Source organism: Hippopotamus amphibius, chromosome 4 (genome assembly GCF_030028045.1).
Source record: "Hippopotamus amphibius kiboko isolate mHipAmp2 chromosome 4, mHipAmp2.hap2, whole genome shotgun sequence".
NCBI lineage: Eukaryota > Metazoa > Chordata > Mammalia > Artiodactyla > Hippopotamidae > Hippopotamus > Hippopotamus amphibius.
The window spans coordinates 72,178,614-72,198,705 of record NC_080189.1 but is presented as its reverse complement, the minus strand read 5'-3'; the positions used below and the strand labels follow the sequence as shown (position 1 = coordinate 72,198,705).

Here is a 20,092-nt window from a genome sequence, read left to right as displayed (position 1 = left end):
TATTGCATTAACAAGCTCTGGGTGGAATCTTCAATATGGGTTTAGGAGGAAATAGAGTTTTAAAAAGGGGAAATGGTCAGTGTTGGGTGTTTGAAATGCATTTTGGAGCAGAAGACAGAGTCACAACCCACAGGGGCAGAATTCTCAAACAGCAAATTTTGATAGTATAGTGAATCATTTTCAAGAGTCAAACAGGTTTGTTTGGCTGAAGCAGACTTCACGAGTCACTCAAAAATGTCAGTGGTGAAAGGAAAAGCATCATGCAATGGAAAGTCATTGCTGGCAAGTTAGATCCAATGCAAAAGACAACAGTACAGTTTCTAAAGACATATATAAACCATGAATTTTTACATATATGTGATCATTGAATCATTTGCTTCTGTTATTTCCTTCAAAACATTCACCTTTTCTTCATCTGGTCAAAGTCCTGTTCAGACTGAGACAGGCTGGGACCTGGGACCCTCTGCTGCAGTGCTGCAATGCTTGCACCTGGACATACCTCTCCTCGAGCAACCAAATACAAAGAAATTACATGGGACTAAAAAATGGGACTAAAAATAATTGCGTGCAGTTGGGGCAAATTCTGGACAAAGATACAAAGGAACCAAAAAATCCGTCTGCCACTTTTGAAGAGACTGGAGCAAAAGCAGGGGGTCAGGAGCAAAAGCAAGGTACTAAGCATGCCGCCTGCACACAACACCACCTAAGGGGCGGGCAATATGTCTAAGGCACCACTCCAGCCCGACTCCTGGACACACCCCTACCCTCACCCCATATAAAGAACAAGCTTGTCCCCACCACTCATCGAATTAGCAAGCACGGGAACCTATTGTTTGTTCTCGCTCCCCTCTGCTGCAGCAGGGGCCCCAATAAAGCCTTGCCTGAATTTCTTGTCTGGCCTCTTATTAATTCCTATTGATTAAGGAGGCTAAGTACTCTGGTCGGTATCAAGATGTTAAGACTAAGATCAGGCCCTATCACTGCCAAGGAACCTTCCTCAAACCTTCCTTGAACCTTCCTCACTTTCCAGTACTTCTCCTTCTGGCTGAAAGGAACTTAAGAAAAGGACTGTTTCTTGTCCATGATCTTAGTGCATGTTGTGAGTTCTACTAAAATGATCTATTTTAGTGCCTCTCACTGGACTGTAAACTTCCTAATGCTAGAAACCCTGCCTTTTTCCTCTTCTGTGCCTTGCCTTGGTAAGTGTTCAAGTTATCACATATCAACATGTAATAAGTACTTAAGAATGCTTATTGAAAATGATGTGACCATCATATACATAAGAATAATAATTTTAATAATCTGTATGTATAACAGCAAAACAATACTCAGAAAAAAAGAATCATATGTGTAAAAAGTAGATATTTTTTATACTATTGATGACCTTAATGAGGTATTAGATTAGACTGAATAAGCACCAGATGAATGGATAACATAGAACCCCAGTCATAACCATATCTCCAAATTACTACTGAGCAAGCCGAGACAAGGCCTCAGAGAGATAGATGAGTGGTATTCTCCTGAGGTGTTAAAAAATGCTTCTACAAAAGAGTAGCAAAGCTAAGGGTTTTCCGATCCTCCTTCACACTTAATTTGCCACTTGGTTTTCCCATTTGTGCTTTCATGTTAATTTGTGCTTGCTTTCAGAGTGTGTATGTGTGTGTATGCACACACACTCAAGTGTTATCATTTAAAAAGAATAATTCCTGATAAAGTAACAGTGATGTGAAAGGAATTGGATAGTAAATAAGTCTCTAACTTTCCTTTATTGTTCAGCTGGATTTTCTAGTAGGCTTTCTCACAAACTTTTCCCTCTCTTGATAGATTTAAAACCAGTAAATGATTGGTGAATTCCAACATCACTAGGAGATAACTTACCTCAGTTAAGACTGGACAATGTAATCACAATTTCTATGTTAATTTCATTGTTCTGAGTAGATACCTAGTGGCAGTAATGGAAAAAAATCTACACACTTTTGGAAAATATGAGAAAAGCAACGTTCTAAATCTAGAGTCTCTGAATTTCATTATCAGTATAAGATTGCCACATTAAGAGCAAGGCAATAACACATTTAGGTATGAATACATAATATGTGCAAATTATAATTACTTTAAATATATTCCTTATATCTGAGAAACTCAAATATATTTTTCATGTGCTCCAATTCTCAATACAAGTTTAATTAGTACCTTGTTAGAAATATTAAAAAAATGAAAAGACATACTTTGAATTTCAATGATCTTCTGTAAAGAAATAATGGCATTCATATTCGGAGTTTGGTGGAGAATATCTTCTGCAAGTGGCTCCAGCTGCAAGAATAGTAAATAATAATATGAGCAGAACATTATGACTTTATAGTAAGTTTGACAAAAGCAAAAAAAATTGATACAACCTAAAAAAAAAGGCTGCTCCAAGAAGTAGTTAATATTTTGCTGACATCAGTTCCAAAAGTGTAGCCAGTTTTATTTTCTGTTTTGCAGCAATGTAATTGAATTCCAAGGGGCTTTTCTATTGGTCACAAGACTAATCTGTGAAGTCCTTGAAGCAGGTGCATGTCTGTGTATTATTCATTAAAAATCCGAGTTATTTGTGTAATTTTTGTAGGTTCCTCACAAATCAAATTCCATCATGTCTGTATATGCAGCTGGGCCCTGCAAACAAAACCTCAGGGAAGTTGAAATAGACAGAAGGTGGGCAGTTTATTATCCATACTTTTCCAGTGTTTTTACACTTCACTACCTTACACTTTTGGACACTCACAGTGTCAAAAAAAAGCCATAGAAAGCCACGAGACATAGCTGCTCTTATTCAATTGCTATTGAATAAGTTGTAGAGAAAATGTTCAAAGGTAAAATAACTGTATGTTTTCATTTAACTTCCACTTTATTCACATCTATGCAGATATCCATGTGGAAGCATAGGACAAATTCCTGTCTCGCAAATCTATCCTGATCTTCTGGAATTACACTGATTTTTCATGGGGAAGGTCCGCAAACACTTTTTGGAAGAAATGAAGAAGAGTTTTAAATAATTTATGGAGTGTTCTGGCAGAACTAAATCTGATGATGCATCCCTGGGAATACCTTGGTGATGTGGCTTGGTGTGGAGCAAGACAAAGTGCATAGCCAGAGCACTTGCAAACAAAATAGCTGTCCAGCTATTGTGACCCAGAAAGCAAGGAAAGTAATAGTAAAAAGGGATTGACAACAACAAAAGTGTTTTCTTAGAAAATTTAAAATCGGTAGTCTCAAATATGCCAAACTATCATATGGCAAGAATGGGAAACGATGTCACTAGACATTGTGCTAAACCATGAACTCATCTATGTCTCTTCATCTGTAGAAAAAAAAAAACTAAAAAACTCAGGGATTCCAAGTTTCCACAGCATATGTGAGTGAATCTTCCCCCCAGGATCTCTCTGAATTGATTATTCTATACTTCAATCATGGAATCTAAAACAATAGCACCTTTCTTCCAGATGCCATAGGATAACAGACTAGCTCAGGGATATTTATATATGGGTAAATTCACTAAATATAACTTTCCAGAGTGTTTTTCTTAGCTGCCAAAGAAAAACTTTAAAACATCAAAAGGTTTACTTGCAATACAGATGGGTGAGAGGAAAAAAAATGAAAAAACAAAAAAACAACAACAACAAAACCCCGCCACAGTATCAGTGAAAGGTTCTGAAATCTGAAACTCTTAAAATTTGTTTAAAATCATTTTTAAAAAATCTGGTATTTCAGATAGTATCTTCAAAAATATGTTATATTAGTAACACCCTCTTAACTCAGAAGAACTCCTGAATCATAAAGGCAAGGTAACTTGGAAAACTCTTACTCAACAATTAGACAGGGTTGAGCCACCTTGCTCATAAATAATCTTTCCTTTCACTTCTGTCTCAGGGGTTAGAGAAAAATTTTAACAGAAATCAGGTAGACTTTACTAATAAAATGTTCTGAAATATCACTCTCTGTTCGAATACTTAAGAGCAAAAGCACAAGGTAATAACATATTTAGTTCTTAAAAAAGCTTTCCTGCGACTTCAGGGTAAAAATGCTGACAAACTGAAAGGTGCTAGCTACTGGAAAGAAAGCTACAGGCAGATCATTAACGTAAAAACCTCACTTCTGGAACGCTCTCACATTAGGTCTGTGGGCTATTTTTAAGACCTGGGTTATGTAGAAAGTAAACGTGATTCAGGGTGTTGAGTGTAAAAATACAAACAACCCTAAACCTCCAATTTGGAATCGTCAGTTAGATACGATAAAGTTGTGTCTACTTATGAAAGCAACCTAGAGAATTAAGGCAATTACATTGATAATTTAAGCCTCCCAAACCATTTCCCTGCCTGTTTTAGGTGAATGTCATTTAGAGGATTTAACCTTCAGTAAATTGCCCCAATTTGTTTCATTTTGAGTGTATACACACAGACAGAGCTGAATTCAGAAAGTTCTCAATGTAGGTTCTTTATTTTTTCTCTAGTAGCTCTGCCGAGAAGGCAATGGGTAATACTCTCAGTTGGCAAGAAGGCAAGCAGCATTTAGAGACTGTTTTCATAAAATTAAAACCTTGTATAGTGGGACCACAGAATTGAGTTGTCTTTTCTAAAAGAGTTTGTCGATTTAATAATTCACAATTATAAGCACTAAAAACATCTGATTGAAGCATCTATTTAATAAATATTTATGAGCATTGGTCATTATTGGTAAAATCTAATAACTAACTGTAATAAAAATAATATTAAACAAATAGTCATATTTTATAAATTTGGAGCAAAAAAAAAGAATATACAGTAAAGCTGTGTTTTATATTTAGTTTGGCTGATAAGATGTAGCAAAAACACTGGCAATGAGGCTAATCAATGTTAGTGAAAGCTATTAAAAGATGAATAAGGAATAATTTATGCAAACCAGAGAACTTCTGCATGCAAAAGTTATACTAAGATAAAACAGATATAGATGTAGAAATATGACACACCCAACATGCCATCTTTGTTGCACAATTCCATCAAGTAATAACAGAGTTATAAGATACACTAGATGATTTTAACGCAACTTCTTGACATTTGAAGCTCTCATCTAGGTTTCCTATATCTAAATGCAATCATTACTTACAGCAATTCTTTATATAAATTTTCAGACTCAGTACAAGGATATTTATTTTTCTACATCTTTTACAGAGAGTTGCAATACTATATTGATACAATTCAGATGTTTGTTAATTTGCACATACCATGTAATTTCTAAGTACTACAGCTATTTTAAAACACTGTAAAAATTGGAGCCATTATCATGTTGTGAATAAATAATTTTCAGATTCTTTAGAATCAGATCATTTAGATCATCAAAAATCATTTTAGTTGGCTAAGATGTACTTATGTAAATAGGCAAGAGTATCCTTGGAAAAGCTCGATTAAAAGTTTTAAAACTCACTTTGTACTTATGAGACATGAAAATCATCTCTTATTTTCGTGATTCAGAAAATAACAGAAAAAAAAGCTAAACAGATTTTGCAAAATATAACAGATACATGAGGACAGATGTACACATCAACCACGCAAAGGATCTACTAACTACTCTTAGCTTTTATATTATGTTTCCTAAATATGCCAAATATTTTCACATTCTTATACATTTATTTATTCTGTTCCCTCTGAATTTTATTTTCCCCATCCTTCTTTGAATTGGTAAAACCTTACTAAATCATTCAAGGACTAACACAAACATTGCTTGCTCTCAAATTTTTTCTAAAATCCTCTGATAGAGCAAATTGATTCCACCACTTTTTCTCCTTTCCACACAAATTCTCATTTACTCTACACATTATATTGTAGTCAGCCATGTGTGGCATTCTCTATTTTGTTATGAGCAATTTAAGGAAAAGATAGAGCCTGGTATATAATAGGCATTAAAAAAAAAGTTGAATGAATGGAAGAAGGATTAATTGAAAGAAAACATGGGGAGATAGCTTTCATTTGGCTCTCCACAGCTAACAGACCTAAGTGCAATAGGTTCTTCCTCTTGGTTGCCTGCCGTAATCAGGGCATGTTTTTAGACTTAAAGAGTAGGAAAAACAACAGAGATAATTCATTTTTAAACTAAAATAATTGATTTTTAATTGATGTTTTGTTTTTTAAATTATCCATCATTTTTGTTAAACTAATTTATTAATTCCAATAATGTATAAACAAATAATTTTGTATAGACTTTCTACATATACAATTATTTCTTCTGTGAAGAGAGATTTATTTATTCTTTATATTTTTTAACTTCTTTTTCTTACCCTATTGCACTGTCTAGGACCACCAGTGTAATGTTAAAATGAAGCAGTAAGAGTGGACATCTTTGTCATGTTTTTTATTTCAAAGAAAAATTCTCATATTTCACCTTTAAATCTGATGCATACTATAGGATGCTTGTAGACATCCTTCATCAAGCTAATAAATTCTCCTTCTATTCCCAGTTTACCAAAAGTAGTTCATCACTGAGTGTTTATCAACTAATTTTTAAACATCTATTGAAATGCTTATATTTCTTCTTCATTCTCTTAATGTGGTGAATTATAACAACTTATTTTGGAATGTTAATATGCTACATTCTTGGCCTAAACACAATTATATTATGGGTTTTTAAGATAATGATGAACTGCTAATATTTTATTTAGGGTTTTAACTGCTATATTTATGAGCAGGATTTTCCTGCAGTATTCTTCTCTTATAATGTTCTTTTGAGCTTAGGTGTCAATATTATACTGGCCTCAAAAAACCAGATGTGAAGTCCTCCCATCTTCCCCTTTACTCTAAATCAGTATAAGTTTTTAGTAGAATTCACTGGTGAAGCTATATGGGCCTGCTGTTTTCTGTTGGTATATTTGGTATTGAAGATTCAGTTTCATTAATGATAGTAGCATTCAAATTCTGTCTTTTTGATTCAGTTTATTTTTACAAGAATTTTTCCACTTCAAATAAAATTTCAATTTTCTTTTACATGAAGTTTTTAAAATATTCTCTTGTAGTCCTTTTAATACATTAAAATTTATGGTAAAGTCCCTTTTTTCATTCAGAGTGCTGGTAATGTATGACTTTTCTTTCAACCAGTCTTTCTAGAGTTCTATCAATTTTGTTAATATTTCAAAGAACTAAAATTTGACATTTTTATTCTTATATATTGTATGCTTGTTTTAATTTGTTTCTTTATATTTAATTCACTCCATGTTTAATTTGTTACTTTGATTTTCTAATTTCTTGAGTTGTGTTTCTGTTTGTAATTGTAAGCCTTCTTCTATTATATACATTTAAAGCTTTGTCTCTAAATTCAACTTATACACATTACACTTTTGATATTTCATATTTTCATAATTGTTTAGCTCAAAATACTAATTTTTACTGTGATTTCTTTGACACACAAGAGATTATACTTTGAAATCTTCATATATATGAGATTTTCGGATTATCTTTTTATTTAAATTTCTACTTTTTTTTAGTTTTGTTTTATACTTCATCTTTTTATTTTACATTATTGGTATTTTGTTTTACTTTATTTTTTTAATTTAATTTTATTGCAGTAAGAACACGAGATCTAACTACTTAACAGATTTTTTAAGTGTACATTATTAATGACTAAAGGTACAATGTTGTAAAGCAGATCTCTAGAGTTTATTCATCTTGCTTGACTGAAACACTATGCCCATTAATTAGTAACTCCCCAATTCCCGCTCTCCTCATCCCCTGACAACCACCATTCCACTCTTTGATTCTATGAATTTGATTATTTTATATACCTTATATAAGCAGAATCATGCAGTGTTTGTCTTTCTGCAACTGGATTATTTCACTTAGCATAATGTCTTCAAGGTTCATCCAAGTTGCTGCATATTGCAGAATTTCCTTCCTTTTAAAGACTGAATACTATTTCATTGTATGTATATACCACATTTTCTTATCCATTCACTTGTCAATGAACATTTAGCTGGTGTCCACATCTTGGCAATGGTGAATAGTGCTGCAATGTTCATAGTGCTGATATTTCTTTGAGATCCTGGTTTTGATTCTTTTGGATAAATACCCAAAAGTGGGACTGCTGGATCACATGATAGTTCTATATTATTTTTTGAGAGTCCTCTATATTGTTTTCCATAGCAGTTTCACCATTTTGTATCCCCACTAACAGAATGCAAGGATTCTAATTTTTCCATGTCCTTGCCAACACTTGTTGTCTTTGTGGGTTTTTTTTTTATATAATAGTCATCCTGATATTCTGACAGATGTGAAGTGGTATCTCATTGTGGTTTTTGATTTATATTTCCCTGATGATTAGTGATGCTAAGCATTTTTTATATACCTGCTGGCCATTTGTATGTCTTCTTTGGAGAAATGTCTAAGTCCTTAGCCCATTTACAAAGCAGGTTTACTACTGAGCTGTTAAGTGTTCCTTATATATTTTGGAGATGAACACCTTATCAGATATATGGTTTGCAAATATTTTCACCCATTCCATAGATTGCCTTTTTACTCTGTGTTTGATGTAGTCCCACTAGTTTATTCTGTTTTGTTACCAGTACTTTTGGTGTCATATTAATGAAATTATTGCCAAGACCAAAGTCATGAAAGTTTACCCTTATTTTCTTTTTAAGGATTTTTATAGTTTGAAATCTTATAGTATTTAACTCATTACCCATTTATTTTTGTGTATGGTATAAGTGTCCAGTTTCTTTCTTTTACAAGTGGATATCCAGTTTTCCCAATACAATTTGTCCAACAGACTATCCTTTCTCCATTCTGTATTCTTCGTACTCTTTTGAAGGTCAGTTGACCATATATGTGTGGATTTATTTCCTTCTTTCTATTCTGTTCCTTTGTTCTATATGTCTGTTTTTATGGCTGTACCCTACTGTTTTGATTACTGTAGCTTTGTAATATATTTTGAAATAAGGACATATGATGCTTCCAACTTTGTTCTTTCTCAAGAATACTTTTTTATTTGTGGTCTTTTGTGATTCCATATGAATTTTAGGATTTTTTTCTGTTTCTGTAAAAAATGCTACAGCATTGGGATTTTGATGGGAATTATAATTAAATCTCTTGATCACTTTGGATAGTAAAGGGCATTTTTACAATATTAAGTCTTCCAATCCATGAACATGGGATATCTTCCCATTTGTTTATGTTATGTAATATAGATTCTAGTTTAGTTTCACTATGATAAAAGATTATACTCTGTACGAAATCAATTCATTGAAATGTATTGAAACTTGCTTTATACCCCCAAATATGGTCTATTTTTGAAAACTTTACATGTGTCCTTGGGAAGAATGATATTCTACAGTTATTGGGTATAGCTTATTATATATTTCAATTAGGGCAGGTTTATTAAGCTGTTTATGTCTTTTACACACCCCCCTTTCACAGTCTTCTTTCTCTATCAGCTACTAAAAGAGATGTCTTAAAGTCTGTCACTATGATTGTTGTATTAACTATTTTTCCATTTGTTTCATTCAGCTTTTGCTTGATATGTTTTGAAGCTGTGTTATTAAAACATAATTTTGAATTGTTTTATCTTACCAGTTAATAGAATATTTTACCACTATGAAGCATCTCTATCTCTAGTCCCTTTTTTGTCTTAAAGCCCACTTAACTGATACTGATACAGCTGTGTAAGCTTTCCTTTAGTAAGTTTCTGTAGTTTAATTTTAATCTTCATTTTTTATATTCAAACTTTCTTTATCACTATATCATAGAAAGTGTCCCTTTAAATAGCATTTTTTATTACTATGTGATAATCTTTACTTTTATTGGTGAACCAAATCCATTTATGTGTGTCTTGTGAAACTGCATAAGGTGATTCTAAAATTGTATATGAAAACACAGAGGGGACAAATGTAACCAAGACTGTCTTAAAGAAAAACAAACTGGAAGAATTTTTCTACTAAATATCAAGATTGTTATAACACTATGTAAGTGAAGACAGTCTGATAATGTCACAAGGATAGATAATGACACCTGCAGAAAAAAAATGAATATATGGATAAAGATACCACTGCTGAGCCATAAGGGAAGAATGGCCTTTTCAATAAATGGTACTTGATCAACTATACATCCACATTAAAAAATACCTGACTTCTACGTTATACCATATACATATTCAATTCCTGAAGAACTGCACATCCAAATATTCAAGTCAAAAATCTTTAGGAAGAGAATAGAGGAAATGCTTTCATGATTTTATGTATATAGAAAGAAACTTAAACAGAATACAGGAAGAACTAATCCTAAAGGAAATGATTGATAAATTGTACTACATTGAAATATACTTTTATTTATCAAAGGACATGATGAAGATGGTGAAAAGACAGACAAGATATTTCAACATATGAAACCAACAGCAGAATCTATAAAGAACTGCTCAAATCAGTAAGAAAGTGACAATCTGAAAGTATACAAAAATTTGAATAGATGCTTCAAAAATGGTATGTACAAATAATAAATACATGAAGAGTTGATTTAGTTCCTTAATATTCTGGAAGAGCAAAGCCATGATGTATACTACTACACACACAACAGAAGTGTCTAAAATTTTAAAAGACTGCTAATACCAAGTTTTTGAAGGATACAGAACAATGGAAATAGTCATATGCTGCTGACAGAGTATGAATTGTGACAACCCCTATAGAAAGCAGTTTGGTATTACCTACAAAGATTAAATACATGCATACCCCGTTACCTAGCAATACTACTTTTAGACACATATTCAACAGAAATGTGTGTACAAATGTGCCCCCAAAAAGGTATATAAACTGACTATCACAGTACTGCTCACAATGGCCCCCAAACTTGAAAAATTCCCTATATTCATTAAAAGTAGAATTGATAAATAAAGCATGACCTTGTCCTGGAAATTCTTTTTATGGAATTTAATACTATATAATGATGAAAATGAACAAACTATAGCTTGCTGAAAAAACATGGATGAATCTCACAATGTTGAACAAAAGGAGATACATATAGAGAGAGTATGATTTCATGTATACAAAGCTCAAAAACAGGTAAATTAGAATCTTATGTTAGAAACCAGAAAATTGGTTACTGTCAGAAAAGAGAAAGGAAGTACTGATTGGCAAAGTGTGTATGTGATCTACTGAGTGCTGACATTATTCTATTTATTGACCTGGTTGATGATAATATATGTGTTCTATTTGTGATATTTCATTGAGTTGTAAATTCATGTCTAATGCAGTTTTCTGTATAAATATTATACCTTATAATTAAAAGCAATTTAGAAAGAGAATGTTTTCTGACATAAGGGAAAAGGGAAACTAAGTCTGGTTCTTGAGTCCATGTTTTTTCTACTATATTATGGTGCATCTAAGAAAAAAAAAGTGAGATTATAGATTTTGCAGAAAGAACAAGTTACATTCTTAGACACAGGCCACAAATTGACTTACAAAGGGAACTGAAAGTCCCCTACAACATGCAAAGCAACTCAGAAAAAAATGCAGAAAGGGTTCAGTTTTCAGGATCAAAGATACTGTGGAACTTTGGAAGAATATGATAATCAAGACCAAGAGGATAAGGGAAGCAGGCTGCCATATAGAACTGACCTTCCGTGCTGATGAACTATTTTCAATTCCCTATGAGGAGAGATTGGTGGTTAAAACTCAACTATCATTTAAATAATTATCTTAGAGATGCCTGCAATTAGTTGCGTATGTTTAATTTGATTGCTTACGTAAACCTGGATATAATTTTATCCATATTGTGATTCATGAGTCATTTTCAAAATAACCCCTTTTACTCATTTGGAGTCATTAAAATCCTTGACCAAGTAGATGGGGGGAAAAAAAGTAAATCAGAATAGATTCTACTGATAATCAAGTTACTATACTGACTATTGATATTATTCAGATTATTCAGTGTCTGCCTGCAACTTACCTTCACATAGACAATGGTGATATCACAGAGCAATAAAGAAACATCTCTAGTCAAGAGAAGTGATATAAACCTAATAAGTCTTACGAGAATATCAGGAGGACCAAGATGCAAATGGTACAGTCATGGCCATTCAGTTCACAGGAGATACTAAAGGAATTCATTTAATAAAATAAGAGGGACAGATGGGCTAGACTCTGAGATTATTACACAGTTATTATTCTATTAGTTGAGTTTTGTCCAAAGCTACCCCAGCTTAGAAAAATGTAGGTTACACAATATATTGGCCAATGAATGGAAGGAGGAAGACTATGAGGACGTGTCTCTATTCACTATCATATCCATGATACTTAACTACGGAAAGTTTGGCCATAATGGCATATTTTAGCATCTATGGCAATAACTAGCTAAATAATTAGAAATGAACTTAACGGTGAAAAGAAGGAGGCATAGTGGTCTATTAGAAAGAGAATAATGAATACAATTAGTTGGATAATTCAGACTATCAATATATTGTTTAAACATTGAGATAAGAGTATAAATATTCAATATAATGAGAAAACATTTCAAACCATACAGTTGAGTTAGGAAAATACAACATATATTAAAAGGTGCATGTTAAATTGAAGTTTCAGTAATTTAAGGGTCAGTGCTTTATGTGTAGTTTCCTAAAGTAATGTCCATAGTCTAGACATCAATTGTTATAAAAAAGGCTTCATTCCTCTTACAAGCAAAAAATCCTGTTTCCTTGTCCCTGTTTTTCAAATAAGTTTAAATCTGATAGTTATATTTTGTAAGTCCTCACATTCCATTGCCTTTTATTCTTCTCTGTCTTTACCCTCATTTGCTTTTTTATTTTCTCTATTTCAATCTGTTGATTTGCATGTTTTAAACTGTTTTTCCTTAATTTTTTGGTTAAGTAAAGATATTTTTACTATACTGTTTTCGAAATGTTGGCTTTTCTGCTAGGAAGACCTGTTTCATATCATGCAGCAGTGGTATAGTGGTAAATGTTTAACAGCTAACTGTCAAAAAAATAGGAGTAATTTGTAGCATTTGCTGATTTCCATGGTGTAAATACTCCCACCATGGCCTAAATACTCCCACCATGTCCTATTTCAAGCTAACAATATGATATCACTGAACTCGGATTTGAGTAGAAATATGCACACCTAGCTCTCACAAGCCATTAAGAACCAGTTCTAACATTTCACTGATAGACTATTGTTTTATTTGTTGAAATTGTTCCTAATGATTATTTCCTTAATAAACTTTTGTTTTCTTCTATGAGATTGCCTTACTCAAAAATCACACACTGTTTTGTTGTTATTTTACCCCAAAGAATGGCACTCATTTGTTCAAGTCTTCCACAGGAATTCTAATTCCTTACAGTATTCCATTCCACTGATCCAACCTCGTTATTTACTTTTGCTCCACTCAAAGTCGCCTCTCCTCTGCCAAAAACAACCCCCCAAAAGAGCCATCCACAATTCCAAGAAATCTTAATGTCTCTATCTATGTATCTCCACTACAAGAGAGAAATCATTTGCTTTGAATTTAGCTTGTCAAATTATCATTTTTATTCAAGACCAAAGTTAAAAGTTACTTCCTCTATTAAAATATTCCTCCATCCTTACAGTTAAAAATAAAGGGTCCTACACTACACTCCCAAAGTACTTTGTTTATATTTCTTTTACTTTTACTTGTATTAGAACTTATGGGTATAAAATTGACGTCCAATAAAAGACTACTGAATGAATAGACAGATAAATGAATGTCATAACATGTTTGCTTCACCACTGAAAAGAAATGCTTTCTCTCTTTTATTAGTAACCAGAACCCTATGAAGTGTCCAGGTTCCCAGCCCACATTCCCTTTAACACCTTCTGAAAAGCCTAAAGACAAACAGTACAGAAGATCTGCATGATGGAGTTTTGAATTGTCCTTCTACTGTATTTGGCATTTGCTAAAACAGGTAAACAGGAAACTCCACAATCACTTTGGCTCTACTTCTCATAAGCTTTTAAGAAATAAAAATTCATAGGCTATATCTATCAATACAATAGAGAATATCTTCAAATAATATTTTCCAAAACATTTTAACTCTTTAGATTATCTCTTTCAGAGTGTGGATAGGTTTCAGAGTCTAAGAAAAGACCATGAAAAACATTATTCTGGATTTTCACAAATTTCTCTTTATTCACTTCTCTCGTTCTCTACTCATGATTTGCAACTATTTAGGAGCCTGTAAGCGTTCCCAGATTCACACCAATTTCCCAATGGAGTCAGCCATACATAATCTGACGGATGAAAAAGATGGTAAAATGACCTCCCCATTCAAAATCTAATACAAACAAACCCCTGATGAGTAACTCAGACAAAGACATCTCAAGAGTTCACCTCAGTGGTGGTTGTCAACACTTAAGTCAATTCAAGAGACGTTTTCAGCACCTTTAGAGCAAAAAGTCATCTTGGAAAGATTATCAACACACACAGTCACTAAGTGTAGCCACTGTTGCTGAAATCCAAGTCAAATGAAAGCAGCTGAGCCTAGTCAACAGGAGATAGCAGTTATTACAAAAAGAGGAGAAATGAGAGCGAGAGGAAGGCAAGTAGGGAAAGAAAGAAAGAGCGAGAGAGTGGGAGTGGGAGAGAAAAGAGGGAAGGAGAAAAGGCCTAGAAGCCAAACCTTAATAAGAGTGAGGGAGATCAAGAAAAGACACACTATAGACTCAAATGTTAAGTGCAGAACCTTCAGTACCAGAGGCTGTAGCATCATCTCAACAGCTTCCATGTCTACGGCAATTTTTTTTTCTCAAACAAGCTTAAAACTATCATTTATTCTGTTTTGTCAGGTGGTCTTTTAATGGTCATGTTCTCAACTTATTACTCAAGGCTCTTACTGCTATATGTCCTCTTCTTTCTTTTACCTATCTTGAGTTTTTCAATGTTTTCATTTTAAATTCCCTAGGAATGGCAACTGCTTAAGCTTTTCTCACCTCTTAAGAAAATTTATTTCAGAGGAAGCAACCCAGGGTGCTGCTAATTGGCTTTGCATAACAGTAGGTAAATTTGGCCTTAAAGCAACTGTGACATTGTTTGCCAGCCAGCACAAATGCAGATAACCAAAATCAGTGTCTCTGAGAACCTCGCAGATGTTTCTGTAACCATCACTAACAAATGATGTGACTTCATATAGGTATCTCTGATGCTATTCCAAACAACCTGGTTCTTCACATTTAGATAGTCACTTTAATTTCTTACAATTCTCAAGCTGGAGTTTCTAAGTGCTTCATTAAAGAAGTTCAAATATATTCATCACACAGCGATTGGACTGATAAATCTAAGTTCTGAACTTTGCCAAGGAAAAGAAAAAAAATGGACTTCTGGTATGTCTTCAAAATCAGTTGCCTCAAGGAATTTCCTGTACCATGCTCAAATTAGTTTTAATCCAATAGTATATTATTTTGACTGACCTTGTGCATATTTCTTAAAAGAACAGTTGAGATGTTTTGCTAACTAGATCACTTTCATGATAAAAAAAAATATTTAAAAAGAAGAAATGCCTATTTGGGGTGTAACACTCAGATAATTTAATTTTTTTAAAAAATCAAGTTTGCAGTACCCATCTATGTATCTACACTGAGATGCAGAGCCAAGAGTTCCTGCTGATTTTACAATCCCTTTGGGTTATGTAATACATATTATTCTGCTGATAATAAGCCACATGAAGCAGCATTTTGCTGTATTGACATGGCCTGGCCAAGAACAACAAGGAAAAGAAATAGCATTCAAAAAACTGGCAAAATGTTTATGAACTCTAATCCTCTGCACATGAATAAATACATCTGACAAAGTGCAGAGTCTCTCAAAAAAGCCCTTCTTGACCTTCCTAATTTGAGTTCAATTGCATGTTCAGTGTTGAGAAGCCAGAGTAGGTTCTGCCAATGTTTTAAGCTCAAGCTTTACTGCATTTTCTTATTTGTAAAGAGTGAAATCCCAGATAATAAGTTATAATTGCCCTATTAATCACTTGAAAAGGGAGTTTGGAGGGAAAACGGGATTTGAAATTGCAATAATTGGTATCCTGAAAGACATCCTTTTTTATTTTCTTACCTAAAGCCTACCACATACTACTATGGAAATAACATGCATGCACTTTTTTCAATGGTGAGGTACATGCAATATGCCTTATATGTTAGTTTTTCTAAAGGACTGAAACTTAAAACTTCAATGTAGTCATGCTGTTAGTCATGATGACCTTTGAATTGGAAAAAAATACAGAAAACCAGGCTGTGGATTATAAATTATATTGTCAATGAAAGTGAGAACTTTTTGTTTCATAAGTTGTTTCAAGTATTACATTTTCATTTCCTTTTTTCAAATGAAATATGTACAACACAAGTCTTTTTCTTTCATTTTTTCATTTAAAAATCCTTCTTTCTCTTAGCTTTGTTTCTCTGTATATTGATAGACCTGACACACCAAAATTTACCTTTCAAAGTTCAATATACCAAATCCATCTATTACCTTAAAGTATCATGTGAAAAATCTATATTTTTGCTTATATCCGTAAGATATCTCAACTAGAAAATACAGAAAGACATAGATTATTTAAATCTCTCCTGTTTAGTTCATAATGAACAAATTTTAGATTGTGCTTAGGTAATTGAAGACAGCCAACGAAAAGGAACAGGTAGTAATTACGGTATTATAATAACTAAATACAATTTACTATAAGACATCCAGATAATTGAAGTTGATTAAATAGTCAGTGTAGCCAAAAATAATCATTTAGTTTATCACTTTCTGGAATTTTTAGCATTTATACACACATGGGCATGTTTAAGATTCACCAATGATACTTTTATCCCTTCCTCTATTTCAAGGCTGGTTTTTCTAAAAATGTAGAGAAAAGGCATAGGTCTCAAACTTTAGGTGTCATCCCTCTAATGTCAGTAATTGCTTTATGAAAACAGTGTCTTTGATCTCTATGTATAGCTCATATCATAAAATGATCAAAGACATCCCAGTCAAATGAGCGTACAAGGGAAGGAAGGTACAAAACACATCCATTTTGCTATTTTAGTAAATTCAGATAAATTAAGGAAAACACATAACTCCAACAACTGACTTGCAACTGTTCTGAAATACAGTCATCTTTTAAAGAATGAGAACACAGGAAAAACTATTCCACCCTTATTGGAAATCCTCCCTTGGAAGAAGGGAGTGGGCCAAGTGCAGAGATTACAAGAGCACAGAGATAGAATCTCATTCAAATGAATGTGTTCAAATAGAGCCAGTGAAATCCATAATTTCCTTTCACATAGTTGGAAAAGCAGTTGGCTTTTGCAACTGGGTAACATTTCTTTCTGGGCAGGTCAATCATGAATGGAGCCACAATCGACAACATACTATGATTTTCTGCACATCTGGTGTAAGCCTTTACATGCAAATATTAAAACCAGTCTACTTCTGTAAAGTGTTTCTATATTTAAAATGAAATAAGTAATTTGAGAATATAGGTGAATATGCAAAATATGTTCTCTGGTAGGCAAATAGAACAGCCCAACATTAACTGATAAGGTGGAAGTAGTATTCATTTTCACACTCCTTTATTGCAACAAAAAAGATAAAACCTCAACATTCTGTTTGATATTAGTTGTTCATAGGAATCGCAGAAATATTCTAATCTTTAGAAAATCTTAGACACCATGAACTATGTGCGATACGAAATAGCAGTCCGCTAATAACAACGTTAATCGCCAGATAGCTACATCTTTTGGGTTACTGTGCTGTCTAATATTACAGAGTAAAGACTGGAGCAGTGCTCAAGTTTTCTCTCTCATGTTTTCCTTCAAATTAAAAATGTACATATTTGCTTAAATAAATATAGCACAGTAATCATATTGAAGCACCATAGGTTTATAAGATAATGATGACAATAAACTTTATGTATTCCATGTGCAGAAGAAAATATACTTTTCCCCCTTTATAAATACTACAGATGAAAACATGAGTTACTTTTAAAGAACAGTATGAATGATAGATTTTTTAAGTGATTTTGTATATGTTTATTTTATAAGCCAGGGTAATATTTTGATTTTATGAAAAAAGGCAAAACATATAAAGCAGCTATAACATTCTGTACATTTACTATAAAAATAAATGAACTGATATGATAAGATTAATGAATGCATGTAAACTTCAAAATATTTGTCGAATTGCAATTAATTTGTCCAAAAGCTTTTCCTAATCTGGAAGTGAACTTAATGGTAATTTGATCTGAAGTCTCCAGAGTAGTCACAAAAATGTTTCAATTTGGTTAAGTGATGTGAAAGAAAAAAGAATGACCTTTCACAATGTAAATTCAAGTTCAAATCTTGGATCTACTGCATTCTGGCAGCATGACTGAGTGGATTTCTCAAATCTCTTTGAGACTCATCCTCACCATCTGTAAGATGGAAATAATATATATCTCTCAGCCTAGAGAATTTACAAATGGTGACAGAAAAAAAGAGTTCATAAATATTTTTAAGAGTCTAGACTAAGATGGTGACATAGGAAGCTCCTGAATTTTCTTCCTCCCATGGATGCACTGAATGTATAGCTACAAACAGAGCAATTGCCTTGAAAGAAACTAGCTGAGCGACTCCTACATATTGAGCAAATGAGAAAATACCCACATCAAAATGGGTGGGAAATGCTTAGATACACCTTTGTCATGAACCCTCAACTCCCAGCTTGTCCCTAAGGAGTGAAGGGTTTGGACTATACATCTAGCACCCCAGCTTTTAAGGCTCCCACCAGAAGAATGGGCTCCCAAAACACCTAGCTCTGAAAGCCAACAGGGCTTGGGTTCTTGCATCCCATAGAACTACAGCAAACAAAAAAGCGGTTGTTAAGTATGTGGGCAATTACTATCAATACTATAGCTATCCAAGTAAGCCCAAACACATATGGGCACCTTATCTTTGACAAAGGAGGCACGAGTCTACAATGGAAAAAAGACAGCCTCTTCAATAAGTGGTGCTGGGAAAATTGGACAGCAACATGTAAAAGAATGAAATTAGAACACTTCCTAACACCATACACAAAAATAAACTCAAAATGGATTAAAGACCTACATGTAAGGCCAGACACTATAAAACTCCTAGAGGAAAACATGGCAGAACACTCTATGACATACATCAAAGCAAGATCCTTTTTGACCCACCTCCTAGAATCATGGAAATAAAATCAAGAATAAACAAATGGGACCTCATGAAACTTAGAAGCTTTTGCACAGCGAAAGAAACCATAAACAAGACAAGAAGGCAACCCTCAGAATGGGAAAATATAGTTGCCTACGAAACAACGGACAAAGGATTAACCTCCAAAATATACAAGCAGCTCATGAAGCTTAATACCAAAAAAGCAAATAACCCAATCCACAAATGGGCAGAAGACCTAAATAGACATTTCTCCAAAGAAGACATACAGATGGCCAACAAACACATGAAAAGATGCTCCACATCACTCATCATCAGAGAAATGGAAGTCAAAGCCACAATGAGGTATCACCTCACACCGATCAGAATGGCCATCATCACAAAATCTGGAAACAACAAATGTTGGAGAGGGTGTGGAGAAATGGGAACTCTCCTGCACTGTTGGTGGGATTGTAAGTTGGTACAGCCACTATGGAAAACAATTTGGAGGTTCCTTAAAAAACTACAAATAGAACTACCATATGATCCAGTAATCCCACTTCTGGGCATATACCCAAAGAAAACCATAATCCCCAAAGAAACATGTACCATAATGTTTATTGCAGCACTCTTTACAATAGCCAGGACATGGAAGCAACCGAAATGCCCATCAACAAATGAATGGATAAAGAAGATGTGGCATATATATACAATGCAATATTACTCAGCTATAAAAAGGGATGAGATGGAGCTATATGTAATGAGGTGGATAGACCTACAGTCTGTCATACAGAGTGAAGTAAGTCAGAAAGAGAAAGACAAATATTGTATGCTAACTCACATATACGGAATCTAAAAATGGTACTGATGAACTCAGTGACAAGAGAAGAACAAGGACGCAGATACAGAGAATGGACTGGAGAACTCGAGGTTTGGGGGGGGCGGGGGGTGAAGGGGAAGCTGAGATGAAGTGAG

General features: G+C 33.6%; 1 protein-coding gene across 1 annotated transcript in view; it reads right to left on the bottom strand.

The window, feature by feature from the left end:
- HDAC9 (histone deacetylase 9) overlaps positions 1-20,092 on the bottom strand; it is a 719,791-nt gene that overhangs the window by 40,819 nt on the left and 658,880 nt on the right. Inside the window, exon 24 of the mRNA XM_057730709.1 lies at positions 2,226-2,310. Coding sequence (XP_057586692.1) covers positions 2,226-2,310 — 85 coding nt within the window. The remainder of the gene's footprint in view (positions 1-2,225; positions 2,311-20,092) is intronic.